This window comes from Lagenorhynchus albirostris, chromosome 16, assembly GCF_949774975.1.
Source record: "Lagenorhynchus albirostris chromosome 16, mLagAlb1.1, whole genome shotgun sequence".
Lineage (NCBI taxonomy): Eukaryota > Metazoa > Chordata > Mammalia > Artiodactyla > Delphinidae > Lagenorhynchus > Lagenorhynchus albirostris.
In genome coordinates this window covers 22252229-22270640 of record NC_083110.1, presented here as the reverse complement: position 1 = coordinate 22270640, position 18412 = coordinate 22252229, and the positions used below count along the sequence as shown (strand labels likewise).

The following is an 18412-nucleotide window of genomic DNA, read 5'->3' as shown; positions in this document are numbered from 1 at the left end:
TGCATGTTTTACATCTGAGTATTTTGTTCATTTGAAATTTACTCTGATTTCTAAACTGTTTGTCAGTTGTCTCAGCATCATTTCCTGAACAATCTATCTTCTCTTTCTATTGTGAAATGAAGCCTTTATCATGGACCAAATTCCCAGATACGTTTGACTTTACTTCTGTTCTATTTGTTGTTTTAATTTCTCTGTTTCTACAATACATTATGATGGCTGGTAGAACAACTAAACCCCTCCTCCCCTACCCCCCTTACTCTATGTTTCAAAAAGTTTCTGAAATTCTCATAACTTTTATTTTTCCAAATGAAATTGAATGTTACTTTGTTGGACTCCTAACTCCACCCCCCAGATTCATGGGTATTAGGATCATGTTAAAATTGTGGATACATTTTTTTGTAGATTAATTTACAGATTAATGTTATATCCTTCTATACAAGTACAAGGGAAATAAGCTTTACACTGCTCTCTAAAATCTCTTCCTTTAATTCGAGGCCAGGGAAGAGAGGGAGCGAAGTGCATCCCTGTTTTTCGGAAGTGGACCTATGTCTACTCCTCCCTACCTTCCTCCTGCCTGCACCTGTGTGGGGTAAAGCAACACAGACAAACTGAAGTTTCTGGTAGGAAGGACGCTACCAGGAGCTCTCCCTTCCCTCTCATCTAACCCCTGAAAGAGGGCCAGTTGTGGATCTGTCCAGAGCCTGCCTTATTCTACCTCTGCTACCCCAAGTCAGTGCTGGCTATCTTTTAAACAAGACTCTGCTGGTAAATGCTTAATCACGTTGGGGAGAGTGGGGGAGGAGAGCCCTGCTTTGTACAGCATTTGCCAATTTCTGTAAATCTGTGATTCTGTAAATACTCCCACCACAGCCCGTTTTAAGCTTGAAAAGTGATGTCACTGAACGCAGAGTTGGGAGAGGGTGTGTATGACCCACCCTCGTGAGCCGCCTCCACTCACTCTGACCTCCGGCAGCAAACGGAAGGCCAAACATTACAAGGACATCCCAAATCTATCACCTTCAGACTGAACTCATCTGCCCCCGCACAATCTGCTTCTCCCTTTGGGGAAGGGCACTGCCAGGCACTCCGCTACTCAAGTCCGAAAGGTGGGGTCACCTTGAACTCCTCTTTCTCCGTCAATCCCCATTTTTATCATCACTAAATTCCGTCAATTCCCCTTCCAACATATCTCGCCAGTCCAGCCCTCCCACCGGCCCCACTGACTGTGCTCCAGTCCAGGCCTTGACGATTACAAGTCCCTTCCTGCCAGCCCCATACCTGCAGCCTCTTCTAAGCATGCTCCATGCTGGAGCAGGAAGGATCAGGGGAGCTTTTTTTTTTTTTTTGCGGTACGTGGGCCTCTCACTGTCGTGGCCTCTCCCGTTGCGGAGCACAGGCTCTGGACCCGCAGGCTCAGCGGTCATGGCTCACGGGCCCAGCCGCTCCGGGGCATGTGGGATCTTCCCGGACCGGGGCACAAACCCGCGTCCCCTGCATCGGCAGGCGGACTCTCAACCACTGCACCACTAGGGAAGCCCCTGGGGAGCTTTTTAAACTGCAAGTCTGATCGTGTTCCTCCTCAGCAGAACACAACTCAAGGGGTCTGCACTGCCCTCGGGGTAAAATCCTGCCTCCTGAACATCGTGTCCTTCATGATCGGGCCCTTGCTCACCTTGCCAACCTCTCTCTCACCATCCTTGCTCTTGCTTTGCTCTGGAAAGAACTTCCCCCATTTCTCCGGTAGTTTACGGGAACTGCTCCTGCCTTGGAGCTACAGCACTCCTCCCCAGCCTTGGTACCTGGGACCTCTGTTCCTCCTTGATCGCAGTTTAGTTACCTCTTCCTCCCGGAAGCCTTCCCTGCCTGCCCTCACCCCAAGTCACCCCTCATCTTCCACAGCTCCCTAACCGTCCCCAGCTGAGCGCTGACTGTCTGTACTATAATCACTATGGGATGGCTTCTCTCTGCAAAGGGGCGAGCGGGCTGCAGTCAGGTTTTCATCTTCTACCCAGCACCTAGGATGTCGTAGGTGCCTGACAAATATTAACGGAACAAATAAACGAAGAAACACTCAATGGGTGTATTGACCTGGTGTCTCATTGTGAATGAGGGCTGGAAGTTCAGACAGCTCCTCCTGGCCCCTGAAGAGAACCTGGGGTCTCCGGGAAAGAATGAGCTCCCTCTGAGATGGGGGGCATTTCCTAGCCTGGCAGCTGACCTCTCCAGTGCCTGTGGGGCCAGCCAGCATCTCGGGGTCCCAGCCTCCTGCTCAGTTTAATGGGGCCCACCGCTCCGGCACCTTGCCTCACTGGAATGTGAACCATCCTTCTCCAAAGAGCCCGGATGGCGCCCCCTTTGCACGGACCGTTTATGAAGCTGCAAGACAGGAGGCAGGTGGCCCCTGAGAGCGGCAAGGCTGGTTCTCATTAGCAGCATGTGTCCTAGGCCCTTCCTGGCTGAGGGGAAAGCCACATGTTCCCCATCATCCCGGGCCGCAGAGGGCTTGCCCACTTGACCTCTACCCCTTAATTGCAATCGGTCCCATGGTCTTCTGCGGTCCCCTGCTCTCAGCAGCTCCAGGCGGCTTCCTAGGAGGAGCTAAGGGGGTTGCCCTGGTGTCTAGCGAGGACTCAGCAGGGGCCCCAGCCATCTGGGTGAAGGTCACACACACAGGCCAAAATCCGAGGACACTGGGCTTGATCAAGCCTCCTGGTGCCATAAAGCCTCCCCCAACATCAACACAACACCCACAGGGAGGACTGTTTTTTCAAGGTAAATATCCCTTTTAAACAGCAGAGCTTAAAACGTGGAAGGCGGTGTTGGAGAAAGAATGCTGGCTTTGGAATGAGGCCAACTGGGCCCAAACCAAGCTCCAGCACGGAGGAGCCATGTGACCACAGGCCAGGTAGGGACCTCTGTTTCCCGCTCTGTGAAATGGGCTGGCAGCTTTCCTGGGGGCCAGAGGGACTGGAGGAGGCTGGCACATACACAGGCTTTCAGTGTAGGACCTAGCGTGTCTCCTAGGTGTCCAGGAGAGGGAAGCTATTGCTATTACTGGAACAGAAGGTACTCTTCACCACTGGAACCATGTCCAGCGCGGTGGGTATATTGATACACGCTGGGCTGGAAGCAGGGGGAGCTGAGGCAGACCCTGCCCCCGGAGCATATTCTCCAGAAGTGAGGCCTTTTCAACCACTTCTAGGTACCCAGCTGACATGACACTGCTGAAAGATGCTGCTAAGAGGCTGTGGGACGACCAGCCTGATCCACACAAGGGAACATCTGTGGTCAGACCAGGAGGCAGACAGAGATGCTGGCCAAAGAGTAGGGCCTGTATTCTGTTACTGCCCTGTCCTCCTAACAGGTCCACCCCAGATTCCGTCCTTCTCGTTGGAACCTGGGGGACTGTCTTTCTCTGTGACCTCCCCATGTCCTAGTCGGCCCCTGGCTGGGTACCCCACCTGGGCTCAGGGCACCCACACTGTGGCTCCCCCAGTACACGAGGGGGCTTACAGCCCAGCGGGACGGTGGCCACGTGAGCCAGAAGCACAGGTGATGGGAACCCCGCGGCTGGGTAGCATCAGGGGTCAGAGTGTAGACTCTGAGCACACGGCCCGGGCTGAGTGTCACATCCCAGCACCATGGCCACACTCGCATGTATGGCCTTCGGCAAGTCACCCGGCCTTGCTGTGCCCTGCTTTTCTCATCTATAAAGTGGAGATGCTAAGAGTACCTACTGTGGAGTTCTCGTGAGGATTAAGTGAGCTGCTATGTGTAAAGGTGTTAGGATACTGCCTGCCACAGAGTAAGTGCAAAGTGTCAGCCCTCAGCACTGTCGCGTGGTCTGAGCTGGTAGAAACCTTGCAGGGAAGGCCTGTCCACGCAGCCCAGGCCCCTTCAAGCCCTGCCTCCAGCCCAGGCCCCCGGCCTGCCCGCTGGCCCTGCTCCCCAGCTCCATCCTTCGGCTGCCCTCTCTGACCTTCTCGGCTCTCCCTCTCTGCTCCCAGCTCTCACCATAGCCCCTTCCTGGCTGCAGAGCCGTCAGGGCCTTGCACGTAGCTTAGCAATTCGCTCTCTGACCCCCCTCCTCTCCCTAGTCAGTGGGTAGGAGCCTCCTGCTTCCCACTGAACGCAGGGGAATGGGTAGGGGGCGCTTCACCACCCATTGGGCAAGGCTCTGGGAGCATGAGGCTAGGTCTCTGGGTCCCTACCCCTCTCAACTACGCACGGCAGGGCAGGAAAAGAGCACAGCAGGGCATGGAGACTGCAGCCTGTTGCTGCGGGGGGAGCCCTGGGCGCCCGGGGTCCTGCGTTCTAACCCTGCTTCAGCCTCTATGTGTGGGACCCTGGCCAAGCCCCTTCCTCTCCCCAGGCCTCAGTTTCCCCTTCTGAGAAGGTCGTGCTAGACCATCCTTGAGGTCCTTTCCACCCCGACATTTGGCGATTTTATCGAAGTCCCTTGGGTCGGACGCTCTGAGAAAAACAGCCATTCCTCCTTCCCATAGTCACGCTATCTTCCCGCAGCATCGCCCACGCCCCCCCTTGGTCCCTAAGGAAGCCTATCTGAGGGGAAGGCTCTCTGCTTTTCCCCAGCCCCCAGCCACTGGGTGGGGGGGACTGGGACCCAGCACTGAGCACAGAACCAGGGCCTTTGAGGGCAAGAGGCGGGCTGGGCTCTGTCAAGAGCAGGAGAGGGTGCTTGGCTCAAGAGACCTGGGCTCTGGGGTAACTGCTTCTTGGGCTTCTGGAACGTGTCCCCAGGAAGCCGGAGCACGGCCACCACCGCCCTCCCGGGAGAGGAGCCAGCACTTTTGCCCTCTGCCTGTGAACAGCAGGGCCACCTCACAGCTGCTGTCGTTTCACGGCTACAGGGTAGGGCCTTATGAACCCTCCCGAGAGGCTGTAACTGAGGTCGGTTTAGTCAGGCCGCTTTCTTTAACATCAGCAGCAGTGAGGCCTGGCCCAGCGGACCGCGTCCCCGTGGTGGCCGTCACACCCAGAGGCGTGGCCAGGACCCGCGCTGGCCCCCCACAGGCCTCCTTACTAACTCACCCATCCCCCCACCCCGAGGAAGGGCAAGAGCCACTTACCGGGGGGCCGCGGGGACCGATGATGGACATCCCAGCATCTCCTGGGGCTCCCTGTGGGGGAGAGAAAGAGGGAGGAGGGGGAGAGGGAGGGGGGCAGGGGTGGGAGGGGAAGAGTAGAAGGGGGCAGCTGGCAGGTGGGGAAGGCGGAGCGGGTGAGGGTGGGTCCCGAGAGCCAGAGGACAAAGCGGGGCAGAGGATACGGGGGAAGATGAGGGACCCAGAGGAGAGGAGATGAAAAGGGGATGGATGGAACATTCGAGAAGGATCGAGAAGGGCAGTGGGGAAGCAGGAGGAATGAAGAGAGAAGTGAGCAAGAGCATGTGGTGTGGGGACCAGGGAAAGAGGGCAATGGGGCCCAGGCCGGAAGCGGGAGAAGAGGATTCAGTGCAGTGATGGGCAAGAGGGGGCCCAGGGAGGGATGGGGAGGGGGGAGGGAGGGAGAGAGGAGGCCTCAGCTCAGCCATGGCTGCTCAGGCCCCAGAGGCATCCCCACAGGGCCCTGCTCAGGATGCTCCCAACCTGCCCCCAGCCCCAGCCAAGTTTCACACCCCCTGAGGTCTTCTTCCCCAGCCCCAGGTAGCCACACGGCTTCACACCCTGGCCCCGGGCTGGAGCTGCTGTAAAGAGAGGGTGGGGAGAAGACACACACTTGCTGTTGGGCCCAGCAGCCCTGAGCCTGAAGGTGGGAGCTGCCTTGCCTCCTAGTCCTGGTGTGACTAGGTGTAGGTCTGGGTGTTTCCCTGGGGGCCTCTCTCTGGAGCAGCACAAATAGAGTGTCTAAATCTGAGGGACCAGTGAAGGGCTAGGGAGGGGCTAGAACCAGCTACACAAAACAGCAGTTGCTGCTCTCCTTGCCTCTGGGAAGGGTGACTGCCTAAGGCTGAAATCCGTGCGAAGAGGCTGCATGCAGCCTCTGTGGGCAGGGGACACCCCCTCAGACCTCAGCCAGGGAAGCTGGGACCCCTAGTCCAGGAGTCCCAAGACTCCTGCCCGATGGTGTGGAAGCTGTTAGGAAACCAGGCTGTGAGAGGCTGCGAGGGCAGAGCAGGACGAGCTGGCATGGAGGAGGGGATGGGGGCCTCTGGAAGCCCCCCCAAGAGTCCAGGAGGTGGAGGCAGAGGCTGGGGTGGCAGTGCGGAGGGGAAAGTGTGGACTCACCTTCTCGCCTGGTTGGCCCTTTCCTCCCTGTGGCGGCCACATGCAACATGGAGTGCAGGGAAGAGACAGGGAGGGAGAGAAAAAAGAAAGGATGAGAGAGAGGCACACACACAAGAATTCGTGTTAATGGCACAACGACCCAACACAGGAAGTCACCGTGAAATAAGAAACAAAACAAAACACAGATGCTGACAGACGACAGGTCCCGAGTCCAACGAGCACAGCACGTGGAGGGCTGGTGTCTCCGCCTGAGGGCCGGGCCTAGCCAGATAACTAAGAAGGAAACAGTGGCAGGAGCCTTATGAGGCCCCGTTGCGAGAGAGAGAGAGAGAGAGAGAGAGAGAGAGAGAGAGAGAGAGAGAGAGAGAGAGAGAGAGAGAGAGAGAGAGAGAGAGAGAGAGAGAGAGAGAGTGTGTGTGTGTGTGTGTGTGTGTGTGTCTGTGTGTGTGTGTGTCTGTGTGTGTGTGTGTGTGTCTGTGTGTGTAGGAGCCGTGGCCCCAGCTACCGGGGTCATTTGAGGAGGGGGTGGCCATGGGAGAGACTTTCCCAAGGACTCTGTGGTGAGGTGGAGTCTAGTTGTTTTGAAGGTCCAACCGAATACCAAGCACAAAACTGCCAATAGATGCGACAGGAGTCGTTAGGGGTGGCCAGGCAAGATGCGAGGAGGGACACGGGAAGACAGATAGAAGGACGCACACACCTGGGGCATGGAGGATGTGGCCGGGATGCAGAGGAAAGTGGGTCACGGCCAAGGACCCCTGTGCGCACAGTGACCAGTGGATAGATGGCCCCGATCCACCCTCATTCGTGGCAGCCCGTGGAGCCACCTCTGGTGGATCATGGGAACAACGCAGGCATTTCACACCCACTGGCCACCCCAGCTCTTATCAGGGGGTCCATGCCAGGGCTCCTACTGGGCAGCCAAATGGGTCCATTGTCACATTTAAAACAGCATCAGCAGCATGAAAGCACCAAAGTGGTTTGAAAATAGCTTTGTGTAGAAGGAAATGGGGAGACCTCCTGTGGCTCTCCTTCCTGCTCCACCGGAGGCTCAGGTGGACACTTCCCCGGCGGGGGACACATCCACAGGGCCCAAGAAGGAGGGCAGGAGGGGGCAGGCCTGGAGGGATTGCTTTGCACTTTGCGGGCTTCCCTGCAGGCCGGGTAGACTCCTGAAGCTGACCTGTCAGGAGCAAGGACTTTGGTGTCTTGGGTACAAGACCCAATTCTGCCCCAATCCTGGGCAAACTGAGTCTCAACATGCTCACTGATAAATGGGATCTCGGAGGGCTACGGAGAAGAATGTGCCTGGCCCAGGCCCACCCACAGCTGGCCTCTGAGAAAGGCGGCTGAATGCGGTCTCGCTCATCTACACAGGGAAGGACCCAGTGACAGCCTGGGGGACTCAAGGTTTGGAGTTAGAGAACTGAAGCCTAGAGACAGGGTCAGGCAGGAATTGCACGGTGCTGTGATCTGGGACGTGGCTGGACAGTTGCACGCGGGGGTGGCCCAGGGCTCCCAGCCTCCATGTCTTGACAGACAGTTCTTGGGTAGCCCTGGGGAGCTCAAAGCTCTGAGACACGGAACACTTGTCCTGAACCTCTGAAATGTCCCAGGTCCTAGGCCTAGGACTGCGGCTTCTTCCTAAGGATCAGACCCTCCGTAGAGCTGTGATGCCAGTGGAGGGGGCCTGGGCAGGGTGAGTGCCATTATCAAGGTCAAGAGCACAGGTCTGGAGTCAGACTGCCTGGATTAAAGTCCCTGATCAGCCACTTCCTAGACCTGTGACCTTGGCACAGACACTTAACATCTGAGCCTCAGTTCTCTCATCTGAACAATGGGGTAGAAACTGGGCCCACCTCATGCAGTTCTCGTGAGGGCTGAATCAGATGACGTGTGCAAAGCCCTTAGCACAGTGCCAAGCACACCGGCAGCACTTTCAAGTGTTAGCTATGATTTGGTGCCTTTTCTCTGAGCACTGGGTTCACACCAGGTCAGCAGACTCACACAGGATGCCATACCCAGGCCTAAGGCCAACCCGGCCCAGGAGGTGAGGTTACCAGGCAAAGCATGTGAGTGACATGGAAGGACGGCCCGGGGCAAGTTGGGGCACCGGGAGCCAGGGTGGAGGTTGAGGCTGGCGGCTGGTGGGGAGTTCGAGGTCAGACGGGGAAAGCAGCTTGGGCCACGTCCTAGACTAGGCTGGGGGGTGGTGAGGCCAGCGTGTGGCCATCATTGCCTTAGGCTGCCACCAGGTGCTGCCCATTCCAGCCCCTCGGAGGCTAGAAGCCACCCGGAAAAACCCTGGTGCTGGGACCTTAAAGCCTAGCACCAACCTTCCCATTTCTGAGATACAAGCTCCCTATCAAATATGCCCTTTCATCATCTTATTGTTTTCAGCAAGAAACGATGAATGTTTTAACCCCAGCTTCCTGCTGAGGATTTGGAGGCCCTGCCTGGAAGCAAGCCCTTTCTGCATCACTAGCCTCTGTCTAGGGAAGATGACTACGGAGCTGGCTCCACTGCAGTTTCTGTAGAGCATTTTCTGTTTGCATTTCTTGCCATCTTTCGCTACTCTTGCCGGGGGATGGTTGCAGGAGCAGCTATAAATCTGGGGGTGGGCTGCCAGCCTCGGGAGGTTAGGGAGTGGAGTGGGTGGGAGTCCTCAGTAGTGACTGGCGATGAGCTTTATTCATGCCATCTCTGGATTTTTCCTTTGCCATGGCAGTTCTCTGGAGAGTAAAGCCATATAGCAAGATCGGAAGGATTGGAATAAAACTTTTCCCTCCTCCTTGAAGCAGACTTGGCTGGGGGAAGGGAGAGGTCCGACCCCTCCTTGGGGTGGGGTAGGCAACGCCTTGCCATGGTCTGCAGGACAGGCCGGCACGGGGAAGCAAGCAATGGCCACACAAGCAGGCACAGATGCTCCAACTCACCACACGTCCAGGCATCCCAATGGCACCTTTGTCCCCCTGATGGAGGCAGAAACATACAGATGTGACTGGAGCCAGGCCAGCACGTGAAGGACCCCATGGCTAGCTACACACCCAAGACCTGGTTTGCATGGGCACTTGGGATGATTCCCAGGCGTCACGTGGGTGAACTCGCCCCTTTCAGTCCCACAGACTGTCTGGCCGCATCCTCGTCACGTGGAACTAGGCACGGGGCAGGGTGAATGAATGGCAGCTCCCGTGTGACAGATAGGCGAATCACTTCCCTTGGTCTATCTCTGCCAGAGCTGGGGAGCAGCGCCCACGTCCCCCAGCTCCTCCCCAGGCCCTGTGTCTGCGAAGGCCACCAACAGAGTCCTGCCCCTCCTCACTGCCACAGCCAGGCCCCACCCCGTCCCGCGCCAATAGCGCGCCCTGTGGGTTCAGCCGCAACAGGAGTTTCAGCTGCTGAGAGGGAACGGCTCTGTTTTGCAGCCAGGGGTTACATCTTCTCACTCTGGAAATCTGCTTATTAAGTTTTGTTCCTCCCTCTTTTGGTAGAGAATATTTTTTTGCAATCATATATGTGCAGACCCATAAAATCTGGGGTGGGGCTTGGGGTTTGCCAGGGGCCTGGAAGGATGGAAAACAACAGGGGCTGAAAATCAGACGGTGTTTGTCCCGGCAGGAGAGAGCTGGGTTTGTGGGTTCCCCTGAAGGGTGGGCATTTCTGGGGTGATTCTGTGTCTGCTGATCTCACTTAGGCAAAACGTCCTGAGGGATGGCTAGCATCCCAAGAGGTATGTGGACGCACCAGGGAATAGCAACCAGCTCTGAATTAGGCTACTGTTACATGTACACTGTCAAGACCGAAGTGTCTTTAGTAAACCATTCAGACTTTGGGAAAGAGTGGCAGGGTTGCAGCGATACGTGGATATCTGTTTTATATATATATATACACACACGTGGATCTGTTTCTTGAACCTCCCTGAACATCCGGATCTCTCCCCCGGGACTGCTGGGAGGATGCCAAGAGACAATGGTTCTGGAACGCTAACTCCGGGTGCCTGGCACCTGGTGAGTGCTGTGTAAACTGCGTCTACAGGTAGTGAGCCCAGTATGGCCACAGGCAAGTGATTTTTATAAGCACGTGTGTACTTCACACTTTTGTATTTCACGAGAGACCAGCATCCGCAAATCTTTGTGTGGGTCACTCCCAGGTCCCTGTGCTCGGAAGCACGAGCAGGACTGTGACCCTCCCTGCTGAGGACGACAGGCCTGCTGGTCCCAACAACCCACTCACTCTTGGGCTTCTGAATGATATTGCAGGATGTGTGTTTTGGTTTCTTTTCATTTCTTTTTTAAAACTAATGTTCTTTGCAGTCCTGGCCATAAAATGCTCGGGTTAGGGGCTGGCATGGAAGGGCCAGAGGCTGAAAACTCTGTGCGGCAGCCCCTGCTCTGAGAATTGCCCCCAAATGCTTTTTAAAGGTGGACATTGTCAGAAAAAAACAAAGTCTGCCCACATTCTCCCAGTCAGCTGATTTTTCCCCTCCTTGGATTTCATGGGACAGAGTCCTCCGTCCTCCTTTGCTCCAGGGCTCGTACTTGCTGGGAGAGTTTTCATTTTCAAGGGCTAAACATTTGCCCACATGCGTTTCATTAAAAAAGTCACTGCTGGACATGAATTCTAGAAGCTGCTGGTTTAGTCAAGAGGTTACAGTATAATTCATGTCTAAAAGAGGAGTAACTGGGATAAGAGGGATGCACAGAAGGCTCTGGAATCCAGGGGGTGTGGCCTTCAGTGCAGGGAGAGAGGGCAGCCTGGTGCCAGCCCTGGCTCGGCCTCCACGCCCACCTCGGCCCTCTGGCTGGCTACAGCATCTCGCCTGAGCCACTACCCATCCAAGGGCCCGCGGTATCCGGTACTCAATGCCTCTATGCCCCAGGCTACACCCCACAGGGCAATGCCTTTGAAGACTTTAAAGATAGTCCTCAAATGTCGAGTACGGACAGCAGGAAACAGTAGTACGGGATGGTATGTGGTAACACGGGACCTCAAACAGGTCTACAACTGAAGCTTGGACAATCGGACAAGCGATTGTACCTATCTCTGTTTCCTCATCTATAAAATGGGCATAATAATACCCATTTCATTGAGCTGGTGAGCAAATCAAATGTATAAGGAGGGATTAGCAGAGTGCCTGGCACCTATGAAGGTCTCAGTGAGACATGGCTACTAGTACTATTGATCCTTTTGTCCCAGAGTCCCCATGGTTACTCGACCCAGCCTCTCTAGCACTCAGAAATGGTAACTGGGGGGAAAACAAAGTTTTTGAGTCTACTCTTACCAGAGGACACAGGACAAAGCAGGGACAGTGGCCTTCGACTAAGCTGGTGCCTCCCGGTAAGGAGGACACCCAGTAAGTCAGGGGACTGCCTCCCCATCCAGCCCCCCATCGTAGGGCCACCAGCATGGAAGTCAGGTGTGGCCCTGGATGGGCCTGCATGAAGTCATTTGCCTGCCTGGGCCCCAGGAAAGGTGCCAAGGAGCTTCACCCTCAGCTGTAGGTTAGAGACGCTGGAGAGAGGCCTCCTACCCAGACACACCTGGAGGAAAGCAGCCACCCAACCTCCTCCGTCCTTGGATTGAGAAAGAGCCCGTGAGAGAGGTGCAAAGGAAAAAAGAAATGAAAGCTACTTACCGGGAGGCCGGGTCTTCCAGCAGGACCCTGAAATAAAGGGGGAAAGAGTGAAGTTTAGGAAGGTCAGGGTATTGTTCCACAGAGCCCAGCCAGCTGTGTGACCTTGGAGTCACTTGTGCTCTATAAGCCTCTGTTATTTTATGAACAAAATGAAGAGAGGGCCATAATCACTAAGCTTCCTTTCAGTTCTAGCATGCATTCACTCACTCATTCATTCATTCAGAAAAACAGTTAGCAGTGGTCTCCTCCGTGCCAGGCTCAGGGCAGGTGCAGGGAACAGAAAGACAAGAATGTCCCTTCATATCTCTGCCCCTCAAGGATCATCAGGGCTCTAGGACTCACCGGCATGTCCCCTCTCTCTGAGTCTCTGTGCCTCAGTGTCCCCCACTCATGTGTGTTGGTCCTGGCCTGGGAAAGGGCCCAAGGGGCTGGAGCTTGGTCTTCCCTGTCCTACGACACAGGGGAAGCTAGATGCCAGCTCTGATGGAGCCGGTCTGCCTGGGACGCTTCTGCTGGGCCTGCCCCATCTGAGCCGATGGACCATGGCCAGGGAGCAGGGCGTGGGAAGGGTGTGGGCCTCTCTAGGGGGCCTCTTGCCCTCTACTGGGATGGTGAAGGGGGCAGTGGGACTTCCTTCCTTTAATGCCTCTGACTAGCTTCAGGCCACGCTCTCTACAATGGGTTGGCGCTGGCAGTGAAGCAGGAGACTCGACCCCGCCCTGTGTGGTTCCAGAAGTCTGTCTTCACTGACCACAGCCATGTCTTTCTCAAGCTCTTTTTTTTTTTTTGGCGGTACGCGGGCCTCTCACCGTTGTGGCCTCTCCCGTTGCAGAGCACAGGCTCCGGACGCGCAGGCTCAGTGGCCATGGCTCACGGGCCCAGCCACTCCGCGGCATGTGGGATCTTCCCGGACCGGGGCACGAACCCGTGTCCCCGGCATCGGCAGGCGGACTCTCAACCACTGCGCCACCAGGGAAGCCCCTCAAACTCTTTTTTTATGACCCTAGGACTCCTGCCTAGCACAGTTCTGGGTATAGACTAAAGACTCCATATGATGGATCTGAAATCCCACTGAAAAGAGGAAAACATTCCCCAAAAAGTCGATCATAATAGATATTCGCATAGTAATATGCACAGGAGGGGGCTCAGGAACAAAGCAGCTTCTGAGAAAGTCATGTGTTTTTCACTCTGGCCCCCAACTTCCAGATGGATCTGATACAAGAGGGCGGCAGAGAAACTGCTCTAGGAGCTGCCTGGTGAGGTGTCATGGGGCGCCGTGCGGAGCGGGAGGACCCCCTGCGGAGAGCTTCTGGAGCTGAGCCCCAGCCTGGCACGGCCGGGGCCTGGGGTCAGGAGAGATGCAGTCTTGGTGCGGGAGAAAGCAGCAGGCTTTAGGTAAGAGCAGTGCTCTGCAGTCAGCCTGCCTGGCCGTCACTGACTAGTCGGTGACTTGGGGCAAGTCGCTTGGCCTCCCTGTATCTCAGTTTCCTCATCTTGTAAATGGGAGAACAATCATATCTACCTCTCGGGACTGAATGAGATAATTTGTGTAGAGCACTCAGCACACGGGCCGGGCCGGGGCCGGCATGGAGCGAGCGCTGAATGCTGCGATCATCAGGAAAGAAGAGGACTGGCCGGGAGGTGCATGGAGCTGGCCCCTGGTCTCGCCCTCCAGAGGCTCTGCCATCAGGTGAGTTTCTCTCCTTCCAGATGTCCTGCTCTTCCCATAGACCCACAGCGGCGCCAGGAGGGGGTCTCAGGGTGCCCACCTGGAGACAAGTCCATCTGCCTCAGAGCTGCTGGTTAGCGGCCCCGTGGGCACGCAGCCCGTGCCCACCCTTTCACTCTGCTTTGCCCCCAGGCACTAAAACGCAAGCTCCCAAGGCAGGCAGGGCACTTTCTGTTTTGTTCACGGATGTGTCCCCAGTGCCTTAAGGAGCGCTGAGCTCTTAGTAGCTCCTTAATTCATGTTTGTGAGCGAATGAACCTGAGGGCGGCTACCACAAACCTGGGGACTCAGCCCCTTCTTTCCCAGCTCTGCAAAGACAGCTCGGGCACCCAATGTTCTCAAACCAGAGCTGTAGCACTGAGCCAGTCCCCCTTCCTGTCATTTCTAAATGCTATCAGGGAGTGGGCCAGCAAGGGGCCACCACCTCCCTCCCGTCCCAGGAGGCAGACGGGCCTGTGGGGAGTTCCCAACCTCACACAGGGGGTCTAACCCCGATAGGGACAGAAGGGCAGTCTACCCACTGCTCCTGTGTACTGAACAACAACATCACCTGTACGCGGGAGGAACTTCTCTAGGGTCTCAGCACCAGGGAAAGCTATGCTTCACCCAACAGCCAGGGGTGCTCCCACCTTCCTGCCCCCTGGCTCTTGTAACAGCTCTGCTTCCCTCTTTGCTCTGACCACCAAGAAGCTCAAAGCTGCGTCTGTGGCTCATCTGCGCAGGATGTTGTGGTGTCATCAGCTCTGGATTCTCCTTGTTTTCTTGCCTCTGCTCTCCACACTCCCCTCCACTGTTTCCTTATCTAGTTTGTAAATAACCCCGAAATGTTTCTTGGAATAAGGTGGGGTAGAAATAAAATGAAATCGTAAATTAATTTATAAAAATACAAAGAATAATAATTTCTTCCTGAAAATTAAAGACTTGTCAGAATCTTTGGGGATCATCTAGGGAAGTCTTCTGTTTTTAGAATTTAAATGAGTTAATACATTCTAAATGGAAAAAATATATACGTACATACACACATATATGTGTATGCATAATATATATACATATACACATATATACATATACATACATATAATTATATATATTCCTTACAACACCTGGATGAGTCAAGTACTATTACTACTCCCATTTTATAGATGAGGAAACTGAGGCACGGAGAGGTAAAGTAATTTGTCCAAGGTCACACAGCTAGAAGTGGCAGAGCCAGGATTCGGACCCAGGTGGCTTCCCTCCAGAGTCCATGCTTGAAATCACTCAATTACACTGCTTCCATAAAAGCACATGAGCTCCTAAGACATAGTAAGTGTTAGCTAGTATTTCAGCAAGGATCATTTTCAACCAGGGCTGGCAGCTGGACATCAAACATTTCCTTATATTCCTTCGGAGAAAGAGACATGCATACTTCCCTTGGTCATCTGCTTCAGTCTCACAATTCCTGTAATTAAGAAATTCTCTTAAATCTAGTGCAGGGATGGCCAGCAACTGTCAGCTTGAGTGCAGACTCCAGTGGATTGGTAGTGACTGAGTAAAGCATTCTGTTAAGAAGCCTCTTAATTGATTAGCGATGTCTGCCATGGACAGGAGTGGTGGGGTAGTGGTGGGCCCCACCGCTCAGATGATTCCTGCTGCTGCTTAAATCTATCCTCCATGGTTGTGTTATCTAGGCACTGACCACAGTAACCAGTGTCACCCCAGAGGTGCCCCTGAAAAACACTCAGAGGGTGGCAGACAGGCATTGTGACCAGCTGCCATCTCCCTCTCCCTGCCTCTGGCTGGCGGCATTCTTCCTTTGCGGGAAGCAGAGAGAACGGGCTAGGGGGTGATTTCCACCCCGGCCAGCTTCCCATTTCCTCCTCATCCTGCCTTGTGGTTTCAGCCAGAGTTGGGTGAAGACTCAGGCCTCTTCTGCGTCAGGCTGAGAATCCAGGGAAGCTACCTGGGCTCCTCTCCCTCAGTCCATGGGAGTGGTGGCTGGGCCGGCAGGGATTGTGAGGAGAGGCTCACATCCCGCCCCCGCCCCGGCCCCGATCTGCTCTGCACTGCAGAGCCCCCAGCAGTGACAGCACCCTCCCTGGCTGGGGAAAGTTGTGGGGTGAGGCCAGCAGAAGCTCTCAGGATGCTGCATTCCTGGTGAGGGCAGCCCTCAAGTCAGGCAGGGACCCAGAGCTGACTTGGGTTAGCCCCGCAGCCTGGCTGTGGGAAGGAGGTATATGTGGAAGGTCCCTGGAATGGGGGGAGGTGAGGACCCTTTTTGGCTCTGTCACAAAGAAGGGGAAAAGCAGCCCATTTCCAGCAGGTGGTCTGTCGAAGTTTCCTATGGCAGAGTTTATTTTGGAAGATTGATGACAGGAATTGAGATCTGACGTCCAAAGCATGGATGATAAATCATCCCTCCTCTTTTCAGGGAACGACAGGATTTTCCTCTCTCTCTGTAACTGAGCAGTGAGCGAGCTGGGCGGGATCGTCAGCCCAGGTTCAATGTGCCTTTCAGGACACAGATGGAATGGAACATCATGGTCTTGTTACAGCTTAGGCGGCTGTTCTTGTTGGTTCAGATCGAGAGAACAGCTATGGAAATGACTTCTCCGAGGAAGGGACGATGATAGGGCTGCTTTCATTATCCTTGAGAAAGATCTGATGTGGAGGGCTCGGCCCTTTCAACTCCGATACCCAGCTCCCCCGGCGACCTCTGGGCCTTTTGTTGGGATATCAAATGCTGTCCTCAGAAGACATGCCCCTGTTCTCTGGATCCATTACTTCGAGGAGACGGTCTCCTCGGGCTCTTCTCAGGTTCTCTGGAAATGGCTCAGCTCCCCCGCCCTGCCTCTGGCTTTAGGGTGATGCCAGGGGAAGGAGCCCGACAGGCTGCCTCTAGTTTGTGTTGTTTCCCAATCTAACCTGCTGACATCATTCTCTTACATAAAACCCCTGCCACTACCACCAACCACCACCTGCCCGAAGTGATCTGGCAAGATGGAGATGCCCACTCGGCGTTGCGGACACCGCATCCTCAGAAGCCGTCCACGCTTAGAGCCGCTCACCGACCTGTTTACTGAAAGGGCAGGGGACTTTCAAGGACCAAACCTGACCAGAGATGATCTCTTTCTTCTTTCTAATACCAGGTGCTTCTATGACTCCACTTGCCTCTTTGGGGGGCAAAGGAGCAGGCTAACAATGGGGCAAACCAGCCTTTCAGATTGCAACTGGGACGTGTTCTGCCCGGGCCACAACTATGGTCTGGCCCTGGAGGCTGCAGAGGTGGGTGGAAAGCAAAATGACTGCTGTGTCAACCTTCTGGAGGGACCCTGCAGACTTCAGTGGAGGGTGTAGGGGCCTCAATCCCCCCACCCAGGGCCCGGTTACCAGCAGGGAGCAAGGTCTTTCAGATGCGTGAGACCAGGCTTCAAGGGAGTACTTACAGGAGGTCCTGAAAGAGAGAGAGAAAATGCCGGGGTCAGTGTCAGTGCCATAAGGGCTGCTTAGAAGCAGCGTCCAAGAATTCTTCAGCTGAGGGGTTTCCATCTGGTCTTCGAAGTTTGTATTTTCCTGGCCCACTGTCACCAATATAATCTCTTCCCCCTTTATTTCATCTCTGTATTTTTATCACTGGATGAGAAATCCAGAGGTCTGGGCCCCAGGTGCAGCCAGGCCGGGGCCCTAACTTCCTGAACTGTCCTTTCCACACCTCAGCTTCCGACCCCACAAAACGCGCTCCCTGGGACCCGTCCCAGGTTGGGGACACAGTGGCTTTGCCGAACACAGGGCGCTGGGCACCAAGCCTTTCTGCCAAGGGTCAGAGTGTTACAGAACCTGGAAGCTGTGATTATCATCATGCCCGTTGTCTCTCCACGCTCACACGAAATGCAACAGAAAACAGGCAGGAACAGAAGGGGCCAAAGGAGGTTTCTCACGGGGTTCCCCGCCTGATGTTTATCAGGCCTGTCCTGGTTTCTGTTAAGCTCTGAGTCAGGCTTTCTGCCCTCCTGGGTCCGCTGCCCACTCCCTCTTTCTCACCGCCCACCTCTGTGCCCTGGCCCTACCCTCCCTCCAAGCTCTCTCCTTTCTTTCCTCCTCCTTGTGGCCACTCTCCCTCCTCCCTCCCACAGGCCTCAGCATGAGCCCTATCTCATTAGGACAACAGCGGCAGAGAATTACAAATTCAAATGGTCAGCAAAAGGGGCAGGAGGACGGATGGGGAGGTAAGGGAGAGAAAAAGCGGCGGCTGAAAGATAGCAAACTGAAAGGCATTTCTGCAAACGTGAGTCACCAAAGCCCCAGGGCCCGTGGGATTCCCAGCTGGGCCCGGTGTGTCTGTCCAGCCCCTGGTGACCTGGCCACGTTAAGACAGCTGCTACTCCCGTCGCTTCTTTTATGCTCAGCCAATAAAGACTGCTTATGTTTCCCCTTGCTCTTCACATTCCCAAAGCCAGCTTCCTTCTCCGCCTTCATCTGCCTGTTTCTCCATCCTGGTCCCCTTCCAGCAGGAAACAGCCTCTTTCATGCTGGCCTCTGTCAAGCCATCACATTAAGGGGGAACAAAATGTTTTAAATTAAAAAAAAAAAAAAAGAGTCAAGGGGTGTAATGCCTGGGTGAGGAGGCCCCAGGCGGGCCGGCAGTGAGGTTTCAGAACAGCGAGAGGGAGGGAGGTCAAGGGAGGAGGGAACATCTGGGACCTATTAGGCTGAGGGGCAGGGGAATGTCACCCAGAACCTGAAAATATCCCCCAAGTGCACTTGCCAGGGGGGCCAGCCCAGCTGGAAGGTCTGTGCCTCTTGGTGGGGGGAAGTGTCCTC

General features: G+C 55.1%; 1 protein-coding gene across 1 annotated transcript in view; it reads right to left on the bottom strand.

The window, feature by feature from the left end:
• COL13A1 (collagen type XIII alpha 1 chain) overlaps positions 1-11904 on the bottom strand; it is a 79209-nt gene extending 67305 nt beyond the window's left edge. Inside the window, exons 1-4 of the mRNA XM_060126485.1 lie at positions 11884-11904; positions 9185-9220; positions 6249-6275; positions 5091-5141 (exon numbers count right to left, since the gene is read on the bottom strand). Of these exons, the coding sequence (XP_059982468.1) occupies positions 5091-5141; positions 6249-6275; positions 9185-9199 (93 nt within the window). The 5' untranslated portion in view covers positions 9200-9220; positions 11884-11904. The remainder of the gene's footprint in view (positions 1-5090; positions 5142-6248; positions 6276-9184; positions 9221-11883) is intronic.
• Positions 11905-18412: the final 6508 nt, after the last annotated feature.